The sequence below is a fragment of the Micropterus dolomieu genome, linkage group LG07, assembly GCF_021292245.1.
Source record: "Micropterus dolomieu isolate WLL.071019.BEF.003 ecotype Adirondacks linkage group LG07, ASM2129224v1, whole genome shotgun sequence".
In the NCBI taxonomy this organism is placed as follows: domain Eukaryota; kingdom Metazoa; phylum Chordata; class Actinopteri; order Centrarchiformes; family Centrarchidae; genus Micropterus; species Micropterus dolomieu.
This window is the reverse complement of record NC_060156.1, coordinates 9,169,566-9,192,884: the sequence shown is the minus strand read 5'-3', so window position 1 is coordinate 9,192,884 and position 23,319 is coordinate 9,169,566. Positions and strand designations below refer to the sequence as shown.

Below are 23,319 nucleotides of genomic sequence, written 5' to 3'. Positions count from 1 at the left end.
TGACAGAAACAACCTACTGCTGTAGCTACTCTGGCCTTTATGAATGGAGTGCCTTTCCCTCTGGTGGAAGAAGAACTTTAGTTTAGTAAATTGACACGGTAACAAACATGAGAAACAAAAAATTGTGAAGTTATTGCATGCGGTGTGTATTAATCTTTATTTCCCCAACCCAACAGTGCTTCTCATGACCCTAGTTCTTCCAAAGCGTTAACTTCTTCTGGTGGAATTTGTTTTGTACTTCTCATTTTGAAAAATCCATCTTCTTCAAGGGAAGACATCATCATGTTTCCTGGCCGCTCTGTGTGTGGGCAGGCAGAGGAATGTGGCTGGCCTGTGTTATGGGTGGATGTTCTTGCTGTACATTGTAAACAGGCATAAATGTTGATCTTTTCCTGCGGTGTAAGTGTGTATTGAATTTTGATTTAACAACCTCTCCTTGGCTGTTGGAGCTCCAACAGACCTCATCCTTGCCACGCTCAGGATCATGGCCCTGTGCAAATATTCCCTCCCTCTTGCCATATGGGACTATCAAGACCAGCAGCGGTAAAACTGTTACAAGAGCCTATTTTTTTGGCTCCAGTTCCAATTAAACATCCTGAAGTGATACTCAAGGAATTGTTCAGTGCAATCTTTTTACTGTGAGAGGACAACACAGTTAGTAGTACTGATGAACCATGTTAGTTATCTGTCTGATCCAAACCAATAATGTGTAATACTATTCAAATTCAGTTACCTTTCCTGCTGCAGCTCAAGCTGATACCTACAAACCCTCCGAAATCCTTCGATTCTGCAGTTCCCCTCAGCTCTGCCGAGCATTTCATCTTTTAGCAAATTGTTTAGATTTTTTGCAACTTTATTGTTTATTGTGGTTCAGTCTCTCAACTCTCAGCAATCCTTTTCCAGCATCAGTAGGCAGTTGTTTTCAAGGAAAAACTCCACACTGCCAGAAGAAAAAAGTGTTCAAGTGGTTCTTGTGATTAGTGAAATGCTCCAACAATGGCGAATGTCCTATGTGTGATCAGAGGGAATGGTTTGCATTATAATCATAATTAACTAACCATAATTAAACATTTCACACTTCACAATTACTTTGATTACTACGGGCTCCCATTTTCACTTTCTACTGAAGGACTTGTTTAAAGCTACTAAAATGATGCCTCTGTGTAAGGTGCAGCCAATGTTGAAATGAGTTGAAAGTGAATATTGGATTTAAACTCATCAAGTGCACACAAACACAACTTCAAATGAATGCTCTTTGCCTGCTGAATGTGTAAATAAGCCACTCTTCGCTAACACCGTATCCACTTAAAGTGATAATATGCCATGTATTGTTAACAGCTTGTTGCGATTCCCCCCACGTGACTAAACAATAAATTACAACACTTCCTACTAGCTGAGCTCTTTGATCAAGTTGATGTTAAGTAAAAATAAAAAAAGAATCCTGAAAAGCATTTTCACATCTGGACATTTGGCTCTATCTGATCATATGAATAGCAAATGTTGCGCATTTGCACGTTCACCACAGCTTTTAAATGTTGCTATATTGTTTTTTCCTGTTTTCCTGGCCTCAGCAGTTTCTTATTGATTCCTCTGTGGTATTATTATTGCTTCATCCAATATAAAGGAGATTAGATTAAACTGTAATGATCTAATCCAAACTAAATTTGATTCGAAAGCTTATAGAGATTTAATGTTTGTCCTGCTTGAACTGCCATTACATGATTTGTTCATTGGAATTTGCATTATGTATACAACTGGTAGTTAGAAAAGGGAAAATAACTTCTGTTGGAATAATATTGTTGCTTTGACACTAATTTTAATAATACTTGTCCTGAGAAGCTGAGCACTCAGTAAAATCTGATGTTTCACTGGTTTCTCTTCTCCTTGGGTGTTCCTAGTCATTTTGACTCAGGTATCATTTAAAACAAGTAAGACTTGGCAAATCAAGCGCAATCAGCAGGACAAGTGATCTGTGGCACTCCCAGCATGCTTCATTAGGCTGCCCTGTTGACACAAACAGAGTGGTGAAAGCTGAGCCTTTCACTAATACCCCTAATACACGCACGAGGAGGGCAAATTAGCTCTAATTACCCCAGTGATTTGTAGGCGTGGAGTTGGCTCATGGAAGTGAGAAAAAGACGTTTGAAGGAAAAAGGGAGGAAAAGGGAGTGGAGGGATTATGATTTCCATATGCCTCTTTTACTCGCCTTTATTGTTTTTGTATCTCCTTTCCTGTCCTCTCGTCTCCTCTCGTCTCCTACCCTCCTCTCTCCTCTCCTCTCCTCTCCTCTTCTCCTCTCTTCTCCTCTCCTCTCCTCTCCTCCCTGATCTCTGTATTTATATAGTTTTGTGTTCAGACAGCTGGGATTGTGTTGCTGATTGTGAGACTAATCATCTGCTCAATTACTCTGGAATGTGTAGCTGTGTCGTGTTATGACTGATCAGCTTTCCCCCCCTCTCTCCCTCTTTCTTTTCATCTCTTTTTGTGGACTCTAACTCCCTCCAGTCTGATACTCAACTCAGCATCTGTTTTCTTGCTGTTTCTTCATTGTTTCACTGAAGCGTCATCTGAAAACTACCTACAGTAGTTTCACTCTGTACTTTTTTTGGGCACGATAAATGGAAGGATTTAAAGTTTTTGCCCCCTTTTTCATTCCATTAAATGTAAAAAGAAAAGTCTACTTTTACATGTAAATAATAGACTGGCAATTTATGGCTGCAAAGAACGACAGCAAATCAGAAACATGGCTGTGGAATAAGTGCAGCTCTACAAGAAAGCACAACCATAAAATTATTCAACTCTATTTCTTCATTCAAGGCATTTCCCTTTAAATTTGCAAGTGAAGTGACACATTTACTGTATTAGAAATCATGGCATTAAACTTGACCAATAACAAAGCCGCTGAATTGAGTTTACAGCAGTCCAGTGTGATACATATGCATACAATATTTGCTGTATCTGTTGATTAGATTTATCCAGCTTCTCTGCACTACATCTGAATGAAGAAATTACACATTTTAAAATATTAGTAAATTAAATGGATGATAAGAACCAGGCTGGGGTTTGGAGGGAAGTTCAGAACAGGGATCCTGAAAGGTTCAAATGGGGCTCATCAGGTCAGAAGGAAAAATAATTTCCAAGAAAATGCAACTATTTCCTCTCATTTCTTAAAATGAATGCAATTCTCTTTTACAGAAAGGAAATAGATGGTGGTTACAAAAGAGGCAATCATGGCAATGGAGATGGGGATCCAAAGCCTCAGATTAGCTCTGGGTTCATCCTCTTCTTATCTGGATTCTTTTGTGCATGGAAACATGGTTCTGTGTGTGTGCACGTGTGTGTGTGGGCTTGTAACTAGATTTTTCTGGCGCATGTAAGTGCAAGAGATAAAATTAAAAAAACATATCCATTTGGAAATATATTGTGTTTATACCAACATATACCAACATATATAAATTTTATCATGAAATAGCTTGAATCTTTGTTACTGATATATTATCAGTTATTGATATAGAGTTGCTAGATACACACTTACGATGATACTGTATGACAGTGTCATCAATTATTGCTTTGAAGATCTTAAATATCAGCACAAAGCATTGGCTATTTAAACTTTAATTAAAAGCTAATGCTACACATGCAACATTTCCTAAATCTCTGACTGCCCCATTTTTTTTGTTATAACTGACAAATTAAATCCCTTTCATATAGCTTTCAGCTCTGTTTTGCTGTATGTTGGTGTTCTTCCTGCAGTGGAAGTGCCTGTGGTGATTCTCCAAGGCTGCCAGTGGGATGCCTTTTAGCATATAAGTGCACTACATGCTGATGCAGAGGCTACATGCTAATGCTAATTAGGAGCTCTGGAGAAGAGGTGAGAGGACATACATCTAAAATTCTCTCCATCTTTTTCTATTTTTTTTCTATTTCTTTTGCCTAGTATTTTTTTACTCTCTCGCACTGGGAATATCAGAGACCTGATGAGTTGCAGTAAACACTATGATAGAGAGTTTAACAGAGATTTTCATACAGCTATTATTAACAATCATAAAAAAGTGTTTGCTGACACATTTTAGGAATTAATAAAATCCACTTATATGTAATTTGCAGCCTATTATTTTATTGCTGAAATGAACCCAAACAGGCATGAACATGAACATGGCAGTATGTTCACACATCAGTAACTTCAGAAAGCATGAGCTGTACACCCACAACTGGACGATTGTTTAGGAAAGGCTACATGCTTGGTAGCGTTGTTGCATTCTGTGTGACATTCCCATGCAAAAGTAAATAAAAATAATACACACAACCCATGTCAATTATTTTTTTGATTACTCTGATTATTCTAAGATATAATAATCACGTGATTTCAGTCGCTAAGGTGTTGATAAGTGTAATTGTGTATAAACGTGGTCCAGATAAATACTCCTGACGTCTAACATTTTAATAGCATAACAAATATTTATAAACAACTACTTATTCTTTTTATGCTTCTGTGTCAGACATTGTTCATACAACTCACATTCATGTTGGCACTTACGTATTTAGTAGTCGACTGAATGCCTTATAGTAGCCTATTCATCTGAATGACATTTTCTTTTAAATATAATAAACAGAAGCCACTTCTTCTTATAATATGTTCTGTCGATAATTTAACAAATTTCATCTATTCTGAGTGTTGAATTAACCTTTTACAGTCAGGGTTTTCCACTTCATAACATCGTAATTTGTTGATGCTTTGGATGGAACTGCAGCTGCTGAGGTCCAGATTTGAAGTCCTGCTGTTTAGAGGAGATGGAGAATGAGAGACGTGGGAGAGAAGGCTGGAATGTTAGTGGACTGCTACTGCTGATCATACCACCTGGTCAGACCACTCACTGCACACACACACACACACACACACACACACACACACACACACACACACACCAGGCCAATCTAAGAAGGCCAGCTGTTGATTATGTCAGGGTGGGTACAAATAATGCTGGTCCTGGCACTGGACCGAGCCTGAAGTATGTATTTAAAGCAGCAACTTTTTTTCAAGATTCATGCTGATGAACATTGTGAACACATCTTCTTCGGAAAGCCGATCATTCCTGACCTTCATTCAGACACTGATATCCAGGCTGTCTCTGTGTGTGTTTTTTATTTAATTTTATGCATGAGATCTTGATTAAATCATATATCAGAATAAAACCAAATCAAAACAGACATTAACTGTAGTTCTTGAAATCTCCCTTTTTGCCTGTGTCTTTAAACATCTTAGTGGTCTGCTACTCTCTGACAAACTTCCTGTCCAGACAGGAAATGCATTCTTTGGTGTGTGTTTGTCAGTCTGGGACCGTGTGTGTTTTTACGTGTGTGTTTGTGTGACAGACATGTCATGGTATCTTACAATAACTGTCTGTGGAATGCAACCCACTTCCCTTGATACCACAACTCAGCCCCTGTCTGGTCCATAATGTACAACATGTTGTTTAGCATGGCTTGTACCCGAAACAGTCATTGAGTACTGCAAAAAGCAATTATCTCTGTATTCTTATTTGAGCAACAGCCTAACCCTAAACCCTAAACCCTAACCCAGGTAAGTTGGGTTAGTGTTTATGAAGATACAATGTTTGAAACTGGGACAAATCCACACCTTCGCTGGTGATAACAATGACCTCCTCACAGTTTAACAAATGGCTGATTCTGCTGTTATTAACATCCTGGTTTGGTCATCAATATCACAGGGTTTGATGGCTCATAGTAACTTCTGTCAGTATGCTCTCACACTGTGTAAGCTTAGATGGGACAATGGTAGACAATCTAGACAATATTCCACCATTTTGATTGAGTTACAGAGTGACAAAGGTCCTATGGTTATATGTAGTGTATGTGGATAATTTTCCTATTTTCTTACATTAAAAGAATGGCAAAAACACTACACATCAATATGGTTTGGTGTCTTACAAAATGAAACTTACTTTTTCTGATTTTACAAGAGAAGAAGCATCCATTATTTAATGGGGTGTAATGGGAAAGTTATGTGTGTTGAGTTGCCAAGTAAATGTATGCCTCTTGGGAGCAGGGACTTGTATAAATATGCTATCAGTATTAAACATATTCTTACTCAAATTTCGAGTGATGTGCTCAAAAACCCTCTGGAAAATAGAGGATGTAGTTTAAGGTGAATATTTTGCTTGAATCTACATATTTTTAGTAAACTTATGTCTGGAAAAGAACCTTCATTTGCAAATAGAGTTCAACATTTTATTACTTAAACATACAGTGCCAATATTTACACTACATAATCCCCAAAGGCAAAATAGTAAAGTAGCATTCAGGCAAACAATTACTGAAGATGTCATCCAGCAAACAACAACTTAGCATGGGAAAACTGAACACAAAGAAAACTTTTACAGTCATCAACAAACATTTACTGTACAAAACAAGATGTGGATCAAAAATCAAGCTCTTGAAACAGAACCACTTGGTCTCACATTGCATGAAAAAGAAATGGTGATTTGTGCCAACAGAGAAGAAGAGACCTTCCATACTTAAAGCTAGTAGTCTGTGCTTATAGTTCATCAAGGGCCTTGACCTGCAGCCAAAGCATTTCATTTAAGTCCAAAGCCTGAGTTCAACTCTGTGGTAAGTTGGTGGACAGTGCAGGACTCAAAGTCAAAGCTACAGTAAGCCATCTACATGGTACATTACAGTGCTGGTGTTGCAGCCATAGGCTACATTGATAGAGCCAAATAGGTCCTTTTTGGTGTGAATTGATATTCCTTTTCATTCTTAGTACATCAGTTAGAACCAAACTGACGTCTTTGCTTTGGTCTGATCAAGAGCTGCAGGAGAAAAAGAAACAAGGTAAAGTTACTATTATGCTTAGTATCACTGACTGCACCAGTTAGCATTATGTGAGTATACTGTGTAGAATTTGTTTTGTAGTTTCTACCTGAGTCATACGCCTCAAGGGATCCATGGAGGGCCGAGGGGGTCCATGTGACAGATGTAGCCGTGACGGGGCTGCTGGGGTCCATCTCCGTCTTTACCCCCTCGCTGTGTGGGGAACTCCCTGTGCTGGTGGTCGGCTGGTTCCTAATACCAGGCAGCAGCAGAGGATTAAACCTGGGATCCAGTGCTGGGCTGTGGGTCGGGTATGAGTGTAGCATGGGGTGGTGGTGCCGGGTGTGGATGTGGGGGTGAGGGTGAGGATGGTAGACGTTGTGGACATTGGGGTAGCCACTTGGGCTCTGGGGGTTCAGGCTGTAGGTCCAGCTATCAGGGAGGGCAGCCGGAGGCGGGAGGCTAGCCTGGGACAGCATGTGGTCGGCCCACAGAGCTCCGTCAGGGTGGTTGAAAGAAACAGGGCTGGCAGAGAAGTCTGGGTGGACTGAGACAGAGACTGATGGGAGGCAAGAACTGGCTTGGGATGGATAGGTGCTGTTCCACACTGAGCTGCTCTGACTCTCAGAGTGAGAAACACCATCTAGAACAAACACAACACAGATTGTTTACACAACAACAATTTCACTGTTTATCAGCTTTATTAATTAGCTAAGTATACGAATCATTAGCTATGAAGTGTATCTTAATAATTAATAAAGATTTACCAAAGCAAATCAAAGAGTTGAATCTAATATCATTTAACCAGAGTATTTTGTTCTTTGTGGCCCCCCTCACCTTTCCATAAGGCAGCAGTCGGCTGAGTCGCTCTGATCGGTTTGGTCTCGCTGGTGAAGCTGCTGGTCTGGCTGAGAGCCCGGGAGAAGTGCTCATCTACCACATCACCGATGTCGCCTTGGAAGTAGGTGAACAAAACACACCGGGAGCTCAAGTACTCTGCCTCTGCTGGTTGAGTAGCATCCTTCAGCTCTGAATCAGATGCGGATCTACGGCTCGATTCGGTTCCTGGTGCTGCAGGGCCCTGCCGGAGACCCTGATCCCTGGAAAGCATCCCTCTTCCTCCGCCTTGTTGCTGCTGCTGCTCCATACTCTCCTGCATCTTACTGTAAACACTCAGCTTCCTCTGGAGGAAGAGACAGAGTAAGATTAACTAACCAGGGATACACTACATCTGAATAGAACAGCAAAAAAATTACATCATTCAATTTCTATTTCTTCTTCTGTTAACTTTATAATAAAGAACCTAATCCTATTACACATGTTGGTGGTGGTAATAGCCTACTTGTCAAAATACCAATAAAATCACAAAGAAACAATTTCTATGTATGAAGTACTCATAGCGGTATTTTTTTTTATCAGCTTGGGAGTTGTGTGAAAATTAGTTTCTTTTTTCCCATACTGCATTCCAGCTGTTTGTAAAGCTCAATGTGCCTCATGCACATTCCTGAGTGACTGACCGGCTGTCATTACATCACCATTTGACCGCAGGATTAATAGTTCCATGTCATTACGCCTGACCTGAGGTGAATACCCAGCCTAAGACTGGAATTTGTTCATTCAAAACTGAAATTGAAGTTAAGAGGTGTGTGTGTGATGCGTAAAGAAAGTTTGAAGTGGTGTCCTGAACAGATGTCAGGCAATGTAGAAAAACTTTTTGAGTCACAGGATAGTGATTATTTTTATGAAAAGCCTACAAAATATAATTACAGTTACTACTACTCACATTCTTAAATGTTATGTAGTTTGTTAGTATCATTGCTTTTAAAGTTACGTATGCTATTTTAGTTTTGGACGCTTCACATTTCGTCCCAGCTCTTAAGAAAATGTCCTCTACTCAAATGAAAAAAGATAAATCTCCACGTAAAGTTACTTTGTATCACTCGCTAGTTGTTTAAAAAGCTGTACGATGAATGTCTCACCTGTTGTTGCTGGTGGTGGTGGTTGTAGTACGTCGCCTTGTACGCAGCTGCAGGGAGGTAGTGCGCTCCATAGCTTTGGTGGTACATCACATCCAGGCAACTCATAGTGACAGACCAGAGCGGTTAACAACAGGAGAAAGTCAGAGGAGAGAAACGCGCACAACGACTCTCCACTCCTGGGACTTCAGACTTGCTGTATCCTCCGAGCCATCGGTGCCTCCATATATGCCCAAACCCATACAATAGCCATGTCGTGCAGTTTGCATACAGACAATGCGCCTCCCGCTGTGCGCTCCACCAGCACCACCCGGGGCCACAAAATGGATCAAAACGGTATGAGACAAACACACTGTATCCTAAAAAAGACAAAAAAAAAAAAAAAAAACTCCTCTTCTCTGACAACTTTTCAGACTGCTTCTGATTGGGTGAGTATTCCTTTGCCTCCTGCTCTCTCTTTCTGTTTTGGACGGGAGTTATATTTAGAGAGGGCTGGTGCCATTTATTCACGCCCACCGGGGAAGGGCCTGCACGGAGCAGGGGACTGTTGCAAGGCACTAATACAGCCGTGAGTCTAAGGTTCTTTTCCCACCGTAGGCACTCAGGCACTCATTTATCAAAGTTTAAAGTACTCTTAAGCTATTGCGGTCATATTAAAATCTCATAGTTCAGAGACCCCTGACGTCAGGACTGCCTGTCAGAGCTTAGGGCGGTGGCCAGGATTGTTATACTCATGCTATATATAGCCTATATATATGTTTACTCAGAACCTCTCAGTTATATTATCTGTAGATTTTGTATCCCATGATAAAGGCCTATTTGCTGTTTCAAAACTCTCTCCACATTTCCAGAAACAAAATGATTCCTTTGTCTTGGCCTAAAAACATACCTTTGCATCAAAACATACAAGAATATACCACAAGCATTTAATTGTAATCCCCGATGAGAAAGCCAGGTGCATTTTAGTCTGTCAAACTCACCTTTAAAAGAACTGCATTTTTTCAAGATTAAGGATAAGGATGGAAGCACAGTAAAAATCAACAAATGCTAAACAAATCCTTTCCTTTGTATTGGAAAGTAATTTTTGGATGTGTGTGCAATTGTTAACCTATAGTTTCCTGCCTCAATGTTTTGGATTTCTAACATGTTTAAATTAAAATAAACGTTTCTCATTACTGACATATTTGTTCTTAGGATTTTTTGGTGGGGTATTTTCAACTTCATAGGATAGGAGACAGTATGGAGGCAAACAAGAAAGGAGGTGGGAGAAAGGGTATGACACGCAACAGAGGTCTCAAGTTTGCACCGTGTTGGAGTTGCAGTAGCATTCAGCTGCCAGGCCAACTTGATTACTGCAGTGCACATACTGGTGCTGTCCTTTATCAGTTTTCCCTCTTTGAATGAAGCTCTCTGATTTGAATGACGCTCCACTGAGTTGAGCTGTTTACTGCCACCTGTTGGTGAGGCCTACGACATGACATTGGTCATCAGTTTGACCCCTAAGCTGCCACACATCAATACTATCTGTAGTAGAAGCAAATGACTCTGAATGGGAGATGTTGTTCATTAAAGTGAATATATTACACAAGTTGACAAAACAATAAAGGACCATTTGTTAAAGGTAAAGTCTCAATTGCACAAAAAGCAACATGGGCAGGCATATTGAATGTATTTATCAGTTGTTATAGTTGTAATAATGTGTCCATCACTTGCTCTTATTTTTAAACCCTAAAGGATGATTATGTGATGGCACAAATTCCAGATTTGTTGCTATTATAGTAAGTTTGGATACAGTACACGTTGAGATCTTCAAATTTAAATTCAAATTCAAATTAGCTTTATTGGCATAAATGTGTAACAAATATATTGCCAAAGCATCATAAAAACTACATAAGAATAATCAACCCCATACATTTCATTAAACAAGTAATTAGAGCGTAAAGTAAAGTTGAGATCTTTGATTTCTTTATTAGAGCATCAAATCATATTTTCCATCTCTTAAATCTGGTAAATGGTCTGTACTTGTATAGCACCTTTCTAGTCTTTCCGACCACTATTACACTACATCACATTTATACACTGATGGCAGAGGCTAAGGTGAAACAGAAATGAACACATTCATTTACATTCACACAGCAATTTGGGGTTCAGTATCTTGCCTGAGGACACTTCGACGTGCAGATTCGGAGATTCGGAGCAGGGGATCAAACCACCCACCTTCTGATGAGTGGATGACTGCTCGAGCCCTAGAGCCAATACTTATTTTAAGTTTCTTTCAGTCCATTTGAGTCATAATTGTGAAGTAAATAAATAACCGTGACTCTGTTATTATGAGGTCATTCAATAAGGCAGGTTATTCATAGTCATGAGTCATTCCCAGGGTACTTTGACCATAGCTACAGTTCTACTTAAAGTACAGGGCAGAGTGGACACATGACAATATTGGGTAATTTTCCTGCAGCAGAGAAGAGGAACTAATCAGTAAGGTATTCAGGTATAATAAAAATCTTAGGCCTCATACTCCTTGTGGCATGATTGCCCTCCTCTCAATGCTGGTCCCTGTTTAAACTCACTGACTGCTAATCATGAACCTTTGATTCTGAAATTTTTTTTATTAAATTCTTAATGTAAAGCTTATGTTTTAACCTTATAAAAATCACACCTGGGTTTCCATGTTTTTGAGGAATGAATGAAATGATTTAAGAGAAGTTAATTCCTTGTAATATTCCATTGTAATATTATTTAGACCCAATTATTTAGACCTAACAATTAAAACTCTCCTTTTACAGGTAGAAACCTCAAGCAGAACCTAGACTCAGGGTGCCATGTTCCCGATGAGGATCCAGAGCGTTGGTCCAAACTGAAATATCTCCAAAACGTTTGGATTGCAGTCCCCACAGGGTATATCCTACTGACGTTGGTGTTCCCCTAACTTTTCCTCCAGCAGCATCATCAGGTCAAAATACTAGTTTGCTGAATACTTGGGTTTATGACCAAATACACCTATGACATTCCCATCAAACGCAGTTGCAGTTTGTGTTTAGTGCTAATATGTTAGAATGCTAGCATGCTAAACTAAAATGGCAGTATACCAGGTAAACATCATCATGTTAGCACTTAGCTAAAAGCACCGCAGTGCCTATGGACAGCCTCACTGCTAGCGTGGCTGAAGACACTTCTGTCCTAGCTTTTTCCACAGCAATCTGGTTTAGCAACACATTCAAACAAAACAAGCAAGGAGATTTCAAAATGCCTTGAGTATCTTCGTAGGAATAGTATTGGTTCAGTACCACTAAACATGCAGCTCACTGTAATGTTTATTAGGTACCTTAAAACTTCAATTAAGGGCTTTTATTTGCTCACCCTGTCTATATTTGGAACAGGCGTTTTATTCCTTTCCCACAAAACTCTTGCTCAACAAAGGTGGGAAAGAGGCTACTATCACATTGTTTAGTTGAACCACAATGAATATTACTTAATTACTTTCTTAATTTCTTAATAAAAATTTGGCGATTATATTACATATTAATTAGGAAACATTAATTTGATCTAGCTCAGAGAGAGCGCATCTAGGCCAACCTCATGCACAGAGAGAGAGAGAGAGCAGAGAGAGAGCCCCAAATCAAAATACTGGTGGCCTAGCCTAGAAAGGATGAAATCCGAAGGTTACCACAGTTATTTCAACTTGGATTCAATTTTATGATTAATAATTTTGATTCTTTTGATTGGTGGAACCTTATAAATAATCAAGGAATGAACACATATTTGAACTTTATGACCCCTTCAAAAGCAGGGCGTCACCACTTCTTTTTATCCTTTTTCTTGTTTACCTTATCATGCAAATCTGAAAGAATTATACTTTGGTGCTCATGGTTCCTGTAAAATGAATTAAACGATTGAATTGTGGAGAATCTATTTGATATGCATGTGCATCTTTACAAGTTATAAGGTAAAGGTCTGCATTTAACCCATCCATCAAGGGAGCAGTGGACAGCCACTGTAAAGTGCCTGGGGACCAATTCCAGATCTGAGCTAGCACTGACTGGAGTACCTACCTAACATGTTTTTGATGGTGGGGGAAACTGGAACACCCGGAAGACACCCCCGCAGACTCGGGGAGAACATGCAAACTGCACACAGAAAGGCCGATCTAAGCAGCTTAGCAGCTTAGGTCAGTCCGGTGGTCTTTAAGAGGTTTTACACATTACTAGCCATTTGTCAAAACGTGTAGCCACACCTGGAGTCTAATTGGGACCTTTCTTTTATTTTAAGTATTACGGTAATAAGGACAAAAAGTTCTATGAAATGAAATACTTCATTTTGCAATGTGTAAGAGCTCTTTGAATGGAGACCTGTCTTTTGGCTTATTTGTCAAAATGTGTTCCCACACCAGGCCATAAAAATGGGTATGGGGCTATGCGGCTTGGGACTCGGCTAGTAATTGAAGTTTTACAGTAATACACATAACTATGATTTCAGTTGTGTATAAAGACCTTACAAAATGAACCGAAGGAGCCATTTCTGTCTACATACTTTTTTACTCTTACATGGACGCCGTCATGTTTGTGCAGTAACAGACGAACTACAGAGCTCTTAACATCACTACGTTGAATACGTACGAAAAACAAACATAAATATAAGTAGTAGTAGTAGTAGTCAGGTGGTTTATCAGAGGTAGGAGAAATTTGGACAAATGGAGGACCATACTTATTATTTAGCACAAGATCCGACAGAGCTGGCCACCGTAGTTTCTCTTACTGTTTGCAAAGGGAGGGGTGAGCAGTGACGGATGGTGCATTAAGTGGTGCCAGAATAATCAGATCCCCCCCCCCCCCTCCTTAAATCTTAATTGCAAAAAGAGGAATAAAGTGTACGGGGAATATAAAAAAGTTTACAGAACAGGATACAAATATATAAGAAGACACAAATAATAAAAACTTTGACAGGGGTAGTCTATATAATATGAAGATATTAAAGAGGACCATATGTTGACAATTTTCACAGCTTTTTTGTTGGTTTGTTATATTTTTGTTGCTGAATGTACAATTGCCATTAGAATTAAAACATTTATTATAAAGTACTTATTTCGTCCAAGGAGTAAGTGAATGCACAATGAGCCATTGGTTGCAATTCACAGCCCTAACCACTAGATGCCACTAAAACTTGCACACTGAACCTTTAATCTCCACAGCATTTTTTGTTGTTTTTATGAACAAATAAACGTTTTTATAAATGAACCCATTGATACGAGACTCTAAGCTATTTACACAAAATGAAGGACTAATTAAAGGACAAAAGCTTATTTAATGATTTGATCCTTTTAAAAAAGTGGTTAGCACTGTCACCTCACAGCAAGAAGGTCGTGGATTCAAACCCTGGTTGACCCAGCCTTTCTGTGTGGAGTTTGAATGTTCTCCCTGTGTCTGCATGGGTTCTCTCCAGGTGCTCCAGCTTCCTCCCACCATCCAAAGACATGCAGGCTAGGTTAATTGGTGTCTCTGAAATTTTGCAAGTGGTTGTGTGTCTATGTGTGGCCCTGCAATGGACTGGTGACCTGACCAGGGTGTACCCTGCATTTTGCCCAAAGTCAGCTGGGATTGCCTCCAGCCCCCCTGCAACCCTGTACACAGGATAAGTGGTTGACGATGGATGGATGGACATTAAAGGCAAAGTGGCAAAACTGTTTAGTTATTTATAGAATTGCTTTAGTGTTTGCATCAAAGATGTATTGTCTCTCACTTAAACTTTTTTTCATGTGTCTCTTCTCATTCTTAGCTTTCATCAGTGTGCATTTCCCCCACTGTGGGATCTGGTAAAAGGTAAATGTTCAGGAAAGACAACAGGAAGATTTATAATTTAAATCCTGGATCCGCCCCGGAATGCTGGTTGCCAAGTGCCAGGTCTGATGAGACCTCAGAAACTATGGCAAGTGAGTAACAAGCCTCATCATTTTTACTCATGTTTCATTCACTTTAATCTCACAAAGGGAGTGTGAATTATGCATTCACAAGCTGATGGTGTGATTAGACATCGTGGAAGTGGGGCAGCATTCTGAAAAGAACTTACACAGGAGTTGCAAAAACATTTGGAGTGGGCTCATTTCAGAAAAACTCAGCTGTGCCTACCAAAAAAACAATTCAATTGATATTGTCAAAATCTCTTCAGATAATGAGGGTGGAAAGCTGAATCAGCAGGAAGAGTGTATTTTGTGCTCCTTTTCAACTTCTTTGAATTGTAGTACCTTATATGCGAGTACTCATTGTGTCATCCAGAATTAATGAAATGGTATTTAAAGAGCAGCCAATGTGTCATGTGCCAATCATATCTATCACAACAAAGTTGGAAAACAGTGACTGGGGTAGATTTTAATAAACAGTCAGTATCAGCCCCATAAATCATTCAAATAATTCTGCGACTTGCATGTCTTCACCTGACAGATCGCTCATTGTGACAAACACCGGCAGACAAAGAGACTGATTTCAAAACCGTGCAGAGATAGAAGAGTTAGTCCGCATCTCCATCTAGTGTTCTCATAGAGAAAACCTCATCCCTCGCTGCATGCGCTTGCTTTGGAAGTAGGGCAGTGGAACACACAGAGTGATGCCTAGAGACAGTGCAGGAAGTATCAAACGCACAGATTTAGAGAGGTGCCACTGATACACATACATGCACACACTCATGCAATCATGCACACTTGATAGTGCATATTACAACAGACAGTGACACACACACAAGTGTCTCTGACACAGACACCGGACCTCAGGGGTTTTCCACCAAACATCTGGAGCAGCCTGTGCCTCTACTCCTCTGCTCCTTAATGAGGCACAGAGATGATTATTAGTGGATGTTTCGGGGGGGGGACGGAGGAAGGAGAAGGGAAGGGACAGAAATTAAAGTGGAGTTGGAGAATTGTTTGCTTTTCCTGCTGTTATTACCCCTCAAAGAACGAGGGGGCTCCTCCAGTGCTTTAGATCTAAAGAAATTTCACTTCCACTACTTTAGATCACAGACACATTTCAGAGGAGCATTCTTCTCTGAGAGGGAGGCGGTTTTGGGGATACATCCCAAGAAACAGGTCACAAGTGTTGTGTCCCAGATCTTAGTCTCAGAGGTAAAAGAAAAAAATCAAAGAAAGTTCACCCTTCCTAATTTGGAGACGCTGACAATTAAAAACAATTTTGCCTTCCATAAAGTCCACACTTTTTTGTCAAAGTATTATTCAACAAAAAAATGGAGTATGTTGCCAAATTAAAGATTTATCCTTTGCAACCTTACACCGCACTCTTGATGAGGCAGGTGTGAGATAGCGCTGAGTGCTGTTGATGATGATGTCTCGCATTAGGCAGACTGCAGCATCATGAATTTTGTAGTGCGGTTGTTATCGTTCTTTGGCCCTGGAGAGAGTCTGTAGAAACACACACCTGCCTCAGCTGACTCTCTGGACGACCTGAAGATGATGATGACAATGATGAGGACAGAGATGATGCACAAGGCTCCTGTGTACATTCAAGGCAAAACAAATGAACACTGCACATGCAGGTTTTCTCATATAAATTGGGCTACTCGAAGGCCATTGACTATATAGCATTATATATACATATATATATATTATATGTATAAACTATATATATAGTGAAATATAAATGTATAGTGTGGAAAATCCAAGAAAACAACATTTACAGTATTGTACAGTACAATATGGTTTAATGACAAAGATGACACCTTTTAACATGTGGATGAACATTTATTTTTTTGGGTACCACTGCTCATTTCCTATGTCATTGTTGTGAAATCTGTGACGTTAAGTCAAGGAAAATGTATCTAAAAAACCAGTATCTGACCAATTAAATAACTGACATTCTTCCATTATTTCACACATGCTATCTGTGTGTGTCTCTCTGTACATTCAGTGGATAATTTTATGCAGTTTAGTGTAGTATGTGTGAGAGGTGGGGGTGGAGTGCAAACATTAAAGTCTAATTAAAGAATCATTAGTGCATCTTCAAGTGCGTGGTGATGCAATATGACTGGATATTCATATTTCATATTCGGAAAAACCCTTACTATGTATAACATTGTTTCCTCTAATTTAAAACCGGAAAACGGATCTTGATATATAATTCAGTTTAAGTGAGACACAGAACAACACGGTGGTAGTATCAGTGTGTTTTGTAATGAGCAAAAGACATCATTTGTAAGTTAATGGAAAAGGAATTTCTGTGTTAAGCCAAAGGGAAAAAAAACTGTTACAAGGGTTTTTCTGTCAAACAAAAGTGCCACGCTTTAGCCTTTTCATTATCTCAGTGATCTCACACAATCAGTTTTAATTGTTCTAGCCATTATTGCACATTTTATAAATGGAAATGAGAGTTTTAATTGCAAAGACTAGACAAAGAGGAGCACTTCCTTCACAGCGTGCGTGCTTGTGTGTCTGCGCCCATGCTGTCTGTCTGTTAACAAAGTGACCAGCGGATATTGGGTTCCCTCAGAGTCACCATGCTGACCTTGCTTAAAAAGCAGATGATTACTTATAGTCCACCCAGTTTTAGCTCATATTCTGCGTGTATAAAGATAAAGCAAACTGCCCAGGCTGTCCAGCAGAAGTTAATGAGATGATGAGGACTCAAAGACAGGGTCACGTCGATGGAGGGGAATCTACTTCATTTATGTGTCCCCCTCGGAGGGTTAAACTGGGAGGAATTTTCATTTTAAACAAAAGCTGGACATGGATTTAAATGTTCAATTAGAAAATCTGCAGCAAATTGGAAATATATACTGTTTATGCACAACATTTGAGTCATACTTTGGATATGTGTGAAATTAAGTATACGGGTTCTTTTCCATACAATTTTGCTCTATTACTTTTGGAGCAAAATATTGATGTCTGGTTTAAACAATGACATGGGGAAGAATGTTGAATAGGTTCATATTATCTGTGACTGTAAGAAAATGCTCTCCAGCACGAATGAAAACACAAAGGAATAAATGGAAACACGGGAAGCTTCTTTTGCTATGCAGACACCTTTGAGTGAAAATGCGCCAGAATGGCCAGTTGCAGCCTTTTTGGGGCCCTGGGTAAGATTTTGCTTTGGGGGCCCCTCCTCCACATCTTGGTGATTCAAGGTTTGTTCTATCTTTACAAAACTATTGATATCAGTCCTATACAATGGTCATTATTATGCTCATTTTCAGGTTTAAAATCTTATTTAGGGGTTGTACCAGAACAGATTTACATGGTTTAATTTTCAAAAAACACCATATTTTTGTCATACTGCACATTGATGCAGCTCCTCTTTTCACCCTGTGTTGAACTCTTCGTTTTAGCTACGGAGTGATACATCTTGTCTCTACATGATCTTTGTTGGGAGTTGTACATGCGCACTTCCCAGTTAAGGACTATTAGCCAATCAGAAGCAGAGAAGGCGGGTCACTGAGAAGCTGGTAAACACGGCTTGGTTCAGCTGTACATGTGGCTGACCAGCTTGGCAACATAGACTGGAGCAAGAGTGGTGAATTATTAATCTGTAACAAGGGTATCTTTCATCCATAAAGTTTTAACTGAGCTCTGAAGTCTCACAGTGCAAATCTATTACATGCACAAAAAAGGTATATAACTCAATGGAGAGGGAAGAAGCCCAAAAGCATAATACCAGCTCTTTAAAAACAGAATGTGTTTTTACTTTTCATAAGAGATAAATACTACATTGAGAACATAACATCTAAAGTATATTCTCTTCTTTAAAAAGCAAATATCATATTTTCACACACTAAATTAACAGTGAGGCTAATTAAAATGATAGGGTTCAAACTCGATGTCAATCAAGACTGTACATGACTTGAATTAAAGTAATATGTGTCCCCTGGAGTTCACTTGCATTGCAGAATTTTATTTCGATCATTATTGAATCATTTATTAAACAACAACCAAACCAAAATGGAAACAGTTGGTGTGAAATTCCAGCTCAAGGTGATTTTCCACTCTTCCAGCTTGATGATTCTCAGTTGAAAAACTCACCTTACCCACCTGTCCAACTGTCATTACTAATGACACTGTCCTGCATGGATTATAGAAACTTTCATCTCAAATGCAATGTCTAGAATAAACATATTAATTTATAAATACATCCATGTATTACATGTTGGATACATTCTCAACTATCTGATTAATAAAGCTTCCCACTTTGTCTGTTTCCCCCCTCACACAACTTCCCAAACCTCCTCCCTCCTCTGCAGAGTGAAGCACTTGTCCTCCGTTGCCCTTCCAGTTGTAATGACTATAATTCCCTCATGCTAATGGTGTGTCTGAGCCTCGGCCCCTGCTGGGACCACCAGCCTACTTCTTGTGGTCGCAGCCGGGCCCCAGGGCGAGGAGGACCATAGACTGGAGAGACAGAAGAGAGAGAGAAAGGGTAAAAGAAGGTTCTGGTTGGATGCATGTAGGATCTACCCTCAGACAGATTGACATCCTCAGGCAAAAAGGACCTGTGGATAAAAGAGGGTGTCATTGAACTGTGTGTGTGTGTGTGTGTGTGTGTGTGTGTGTGTGTGTTTGTGTGTGCCTCACTGAGTGTGACATCCAAAATTGGCGCCAGCAGCAGATTTAAACAATAACACCTCGCAGTTTGACCTTACTCACAAAACCAACTGCATGTCTGCAAGATGTGTCCCACTGTCTGTGTATATGTGTGTCTGCACGTGTTGTACATAACTCCACACCTGCCTGTGTTAGGATGTGTGTGCATGCTTTTGTGTGAGGCTGGGGAGGTTGTGAGTGGCAATGATGATGAGCAAACACTACAGGGGAGAATAATCTCTCATTACCCACAATTCCCTGATGCTGCACTATGCCAGTGAGCTCGACTAGATTCGTCCCACGGGCAGAAATGAGTGGAGTCACTCACTCGATTTATTAGGCCATCCCAAACTCCCTGGCCCCTGCCTCCCCCGCTGATATCACCCTGTCTTCCTGCCTCTTCCCACTCTCTCAGCCACCCACTGTCTTCCGTATGTCCTAAACCCTCTCCACTACATACTTTGGAAATGGATCAGAACGTCAGAAGAAATAATTCATTGTGTTACTGTACTAAAAGTAACAAAACGCATCGTTGAAAGTGAAACTGATTAGCTTGTCTTTTATTGTTAAAAGAATAGTTCGACATTTTGGGCAATATGCTTATTCACGTTGGATTAAAAGATCGATACCCTATTAACATATCTGTATTAAATTTGAGGCTACAGCATCAGGACTTAAAACGGGAAAACCGCTAACCTGCGTCTGTCCGCAGGTAACAAAATCCCCCTACCAGCAGCTTGAAATCTCACTAATGAACATGTTCTTGTATAGTTGAGGTATTATGGAGGTTATGTGACTGACTATTTCTTGGGTGGGTGCTGTGACCTCCTTGAAAGTTGTCATCATTGTGAGGTGAGACTTAGCCTGACCAAGTTACTGTGAACAAGAAATTGTCCGGTAAGTAACCCCCATATAACTAAAACTTGTCATTTTTTCACTGGTTTTTGAAGAGATCAAACAAACAAAATATAACAGTTTATGTAAAGCTAAAGTGACTGTATAAGCCTACAGTGGCCAAGAGTCCAAGGTATGTGTATCGATCAGTTTCTGACTTTTTGACCAACCTGTGAACTTCTGCCACTGTCCCTGCTCTCCTCTACCTTTGATTGCTCCATTGATTCATCCTTCTCTTCCTGTCTGTGAAATTGCCCTCTGTTCTCCTTTTCCTTGAACCCCCTGCTACTCTGTGTCCTGCCTGCCTCTTTCTATCTGTCTCTGTCTCTCCATCTGGGTAGCAGTGAAGTATCCATCCATAGGAGAAAGAAGTGCTCTTGAAATCCCGTGTCTCCCATCACACCCCCTGGTCTCCCTGTGGTTTGCATACAAACATATTTCAGCCTACTTACATGTCAGGGCACAGGGAAGAATGCAGTCTTGTCTTATATCCTATTATAGTCCAGGATTTATGCTTGATAAATATGCGGTATGAGATATACAGCTTGAGGATGCCTGAGGGAGCTTTGTTGAAATTCTATTGCAAATGACAAAATAGACAAAAATAATGGAATTTGTGGTATTGCTCACATATGGGGCAGATTACGAGCCCATTGCTATAAAAAATAGACATCATTGTGATAGGATTGTCTGTCTCTGTTGTGATGGATATGAAGTCTTGCTTTCTAGGGTTACTATTGAAATTTGAAATTCATGTTTCTGCATGTGTCTATATTATATCACTTTAAAGCTGGTGGCTGAAAATGTAATACTTGCAGTTACTGCATGGTGGGGGTGGGGGTGGGGGGTTAATTTTTGTTATACTGTGCAAAATATAAGTTGCTGTCCTTTTAAGTACAAATAAATAAACAGAACCACTCACTGCTAGACCCACTACTTGGTTTCATCATTGGGTGTCCCTGAATGGGTCTATCTGTGAAGAGGAGAGAAACACAGTTGTTACAAGAATAACTCTACAGTTATCAGATGAAAGGATTTCTGACGATTTGTTCAATGATACCTTAAAGCTGAAAAGCTTGATGTGCTTTATGGCTGCGACTCCCACTGATTGTGCAGAGATCTCATTTCACACTTGAACGTCTCTCTCTGCTGTGTGTGTGTGTGTGTCCATACACTCTGTAGTTAGTGCCTTAACGTTATGTGTCTGCTTGCCCTGGGGCTAGATCACAGAGAGGAGGAGGTGGAGGAGGAGAACGGGAGAGACAGATAGTTGAAGAAAGTGGAGAAAAGGGGGAGAAAGTGATATCAAAAGACAGTGGAAACCAAAAAGAGAAGACAAGCATTTTCCCACATTTTATTTATTACCTTACATTACATACCTTTCCTTTGTTGCATGTACTAACACAAAACATGTTACACCAGAATTTACTATTTGTAAAAAGGGCAAGTTTTGCCAACTATTAAAAAGAAATTTTATTTAATGATTGATAATTTTTTTTTCTTTTTGTGTTGTCTTTTTATTCCAGTTGGAGAAGTCTCTAAAACAATAACAATAACAAAAACCTTTACTTAAAGGTTAGGGTGAGGGTAACAATAATAGCAATGCTAGAAATAAGGTATATTTATATGGAATCCAATTAAAGTGTCTCTTTACAATAAATTCAGGTTTAAGGCTTCCAACTGTGCAATATTGATCAATTCTACAATGCATATTTTATAAAGCTCTAATATATCCATCACAGGTAGAAAAGGCCCAAATGTGATCCCTAGGTATTGATTTACATGCTCCTACTTTTTTAGCAACAAAGCCAGAGACTGATACAGGCTTTGTACCTGCAGGCCCTCTGGGTGCTCGGGGCTAGATTTATCACCACTGGGGCCCTCTGATGATGAGGCCGTTTAGTAGGGGTCCCTGTAGTCCTCTACTGATTAGCAGCAAACATCTTCCCTAATAACCTTAACAAGAACAACGCCTCAGGACGACATGGTGATGCACACAGGCAAGTGCACGCACACAGACATACCTCCTTGGAGATGGAGAAAAGAGCTAAGGGCTACCCGTCCTCGTCTCCTTCTCCTCAAAGTCACCCTTCTCTCCTCTCCTTCAGCCCTAACTTGGCGTCTCTCACAATTTCTGGGCTAAGACCCCCCCACCTTGAGTCTTCCGTGCTACCTCCCACCGCCACCTCCAACACAGACACACACATGCACCAAATTGAGTTGGTTATGGTTCAAGAGTCCCACCGCCGCACATAAAGTTGCTCTCAGCATCAATATGAAATAAGACAATACGAATATATGAATACACACCGGAGTGCAAGAAACCCCTCGCCCCTTGGGATAAAGAGATGAGGAAGGAAATCGACAAGAACGACATTTATGATGCTGTGAGAAGCTGTGTGGGTTATTATTAGGACAATATGTTTCCTTAAAACAGTTTACATATATGTGGGCTATGAATAATGTATATACTGATAACATGTCCAGATGCATAGACTGCTCACATATACTATTGGCTCTTCTTTCAAACCCATTTGAAAGGAGAGCCAATTACCACATCAGTTGGATTAAATATGCTGTAAATGTGAAAAGTAAAAGTAAAATGATAGGCAACCCACACATGTCAGTAGGACTTTATTTGCTTGCTTGGCCTTATCATTAAGAAATAATAAGAAATGTCTTTGTTGCAAATTAACAGTTTATTATCATTCCTGTGCCTTTTTGCTGCTTTCAAGTACTGCATGGAATATTGCCAATGTGTTTGAACGTATGTATGAATAAACAAAAAGAATATCAGCACTTGTGTCTTAATATCTCAATTCAACCACATAAAATTATAATTCAATTTTATTTATTTATTTTGTTACTGGAGTGGGCACTTTGCAAGGTGCAACTACAGTAGGACTACCATTGTCTGACTTTTCCTCTAGGTAGGTCTCTCTGGGTCAAAATATACACGTTGTCCTTAAGGTGACATTCTTCTGTAGATCAGACATTCATTGGATTACAGTCAAAATGGAGGGGTGACACCACACCACCCTGTT

At 39.9% G+C, this 23,319-nt stretch overlaps 1 protein-coding gene and 1 long non-coding RNA gene across 4 annotated transcripts in view; one reads left to right on the top strand and one right to left on the bottom strand.

The window, feature by feature from the left end:
• The window catches only part of vgll3 (vestigial-like family member 3), a 10,170-nt gene extending 1,029 nt beyond the window's left edge, over nt 1-9,141 (bottom strand). The window contains exons 1-4 of one of the 3 annotated variants that reach the window (XM_046053832.1): nt 8,812-9,139; nt 7,670-8,015; nt 6,942-7,475; nt 6,237-6,831 (exon numbers count right to left, since the gene is read on the bottom strand). In XM_046053832.1, coding sequence (XP_045909788.1) covers nt 6,791-6,831; nt 6,942-7,475; nt 7,670-8,015; nt 8,812-8,916 — 1,026 coding nt within the window. In that variant the 5' untranslated portion in view covers nt 8,917-9,139 and the 3' untranslated portion in view covers nt 6,237-6,790. Of the gene's footprint in view, nt 1-6,236; nt 6,832-6,941; nt 7,476-7,669; nt 8,016-8,811 lie in introns of those variants that run through there. The other 2 variants (XM_046053833.1, XM_046053834.1) reach the window with 2 other exon arrangements.
• Nucleotides 8,974-14,729, top strand: LOC123973648. The gene is made up of 3 exons (XR_006825658.1): nt 8,974-9,144; nt 11,598-11,709; nt 14,584-14,729. It is a non-coding gene; the product is annotated as an uncharacterized LOC123973648 (long non-coding RNA).
• Nucleotides 14,730-23,319: the final 8,590 nt, after the last annotated feature.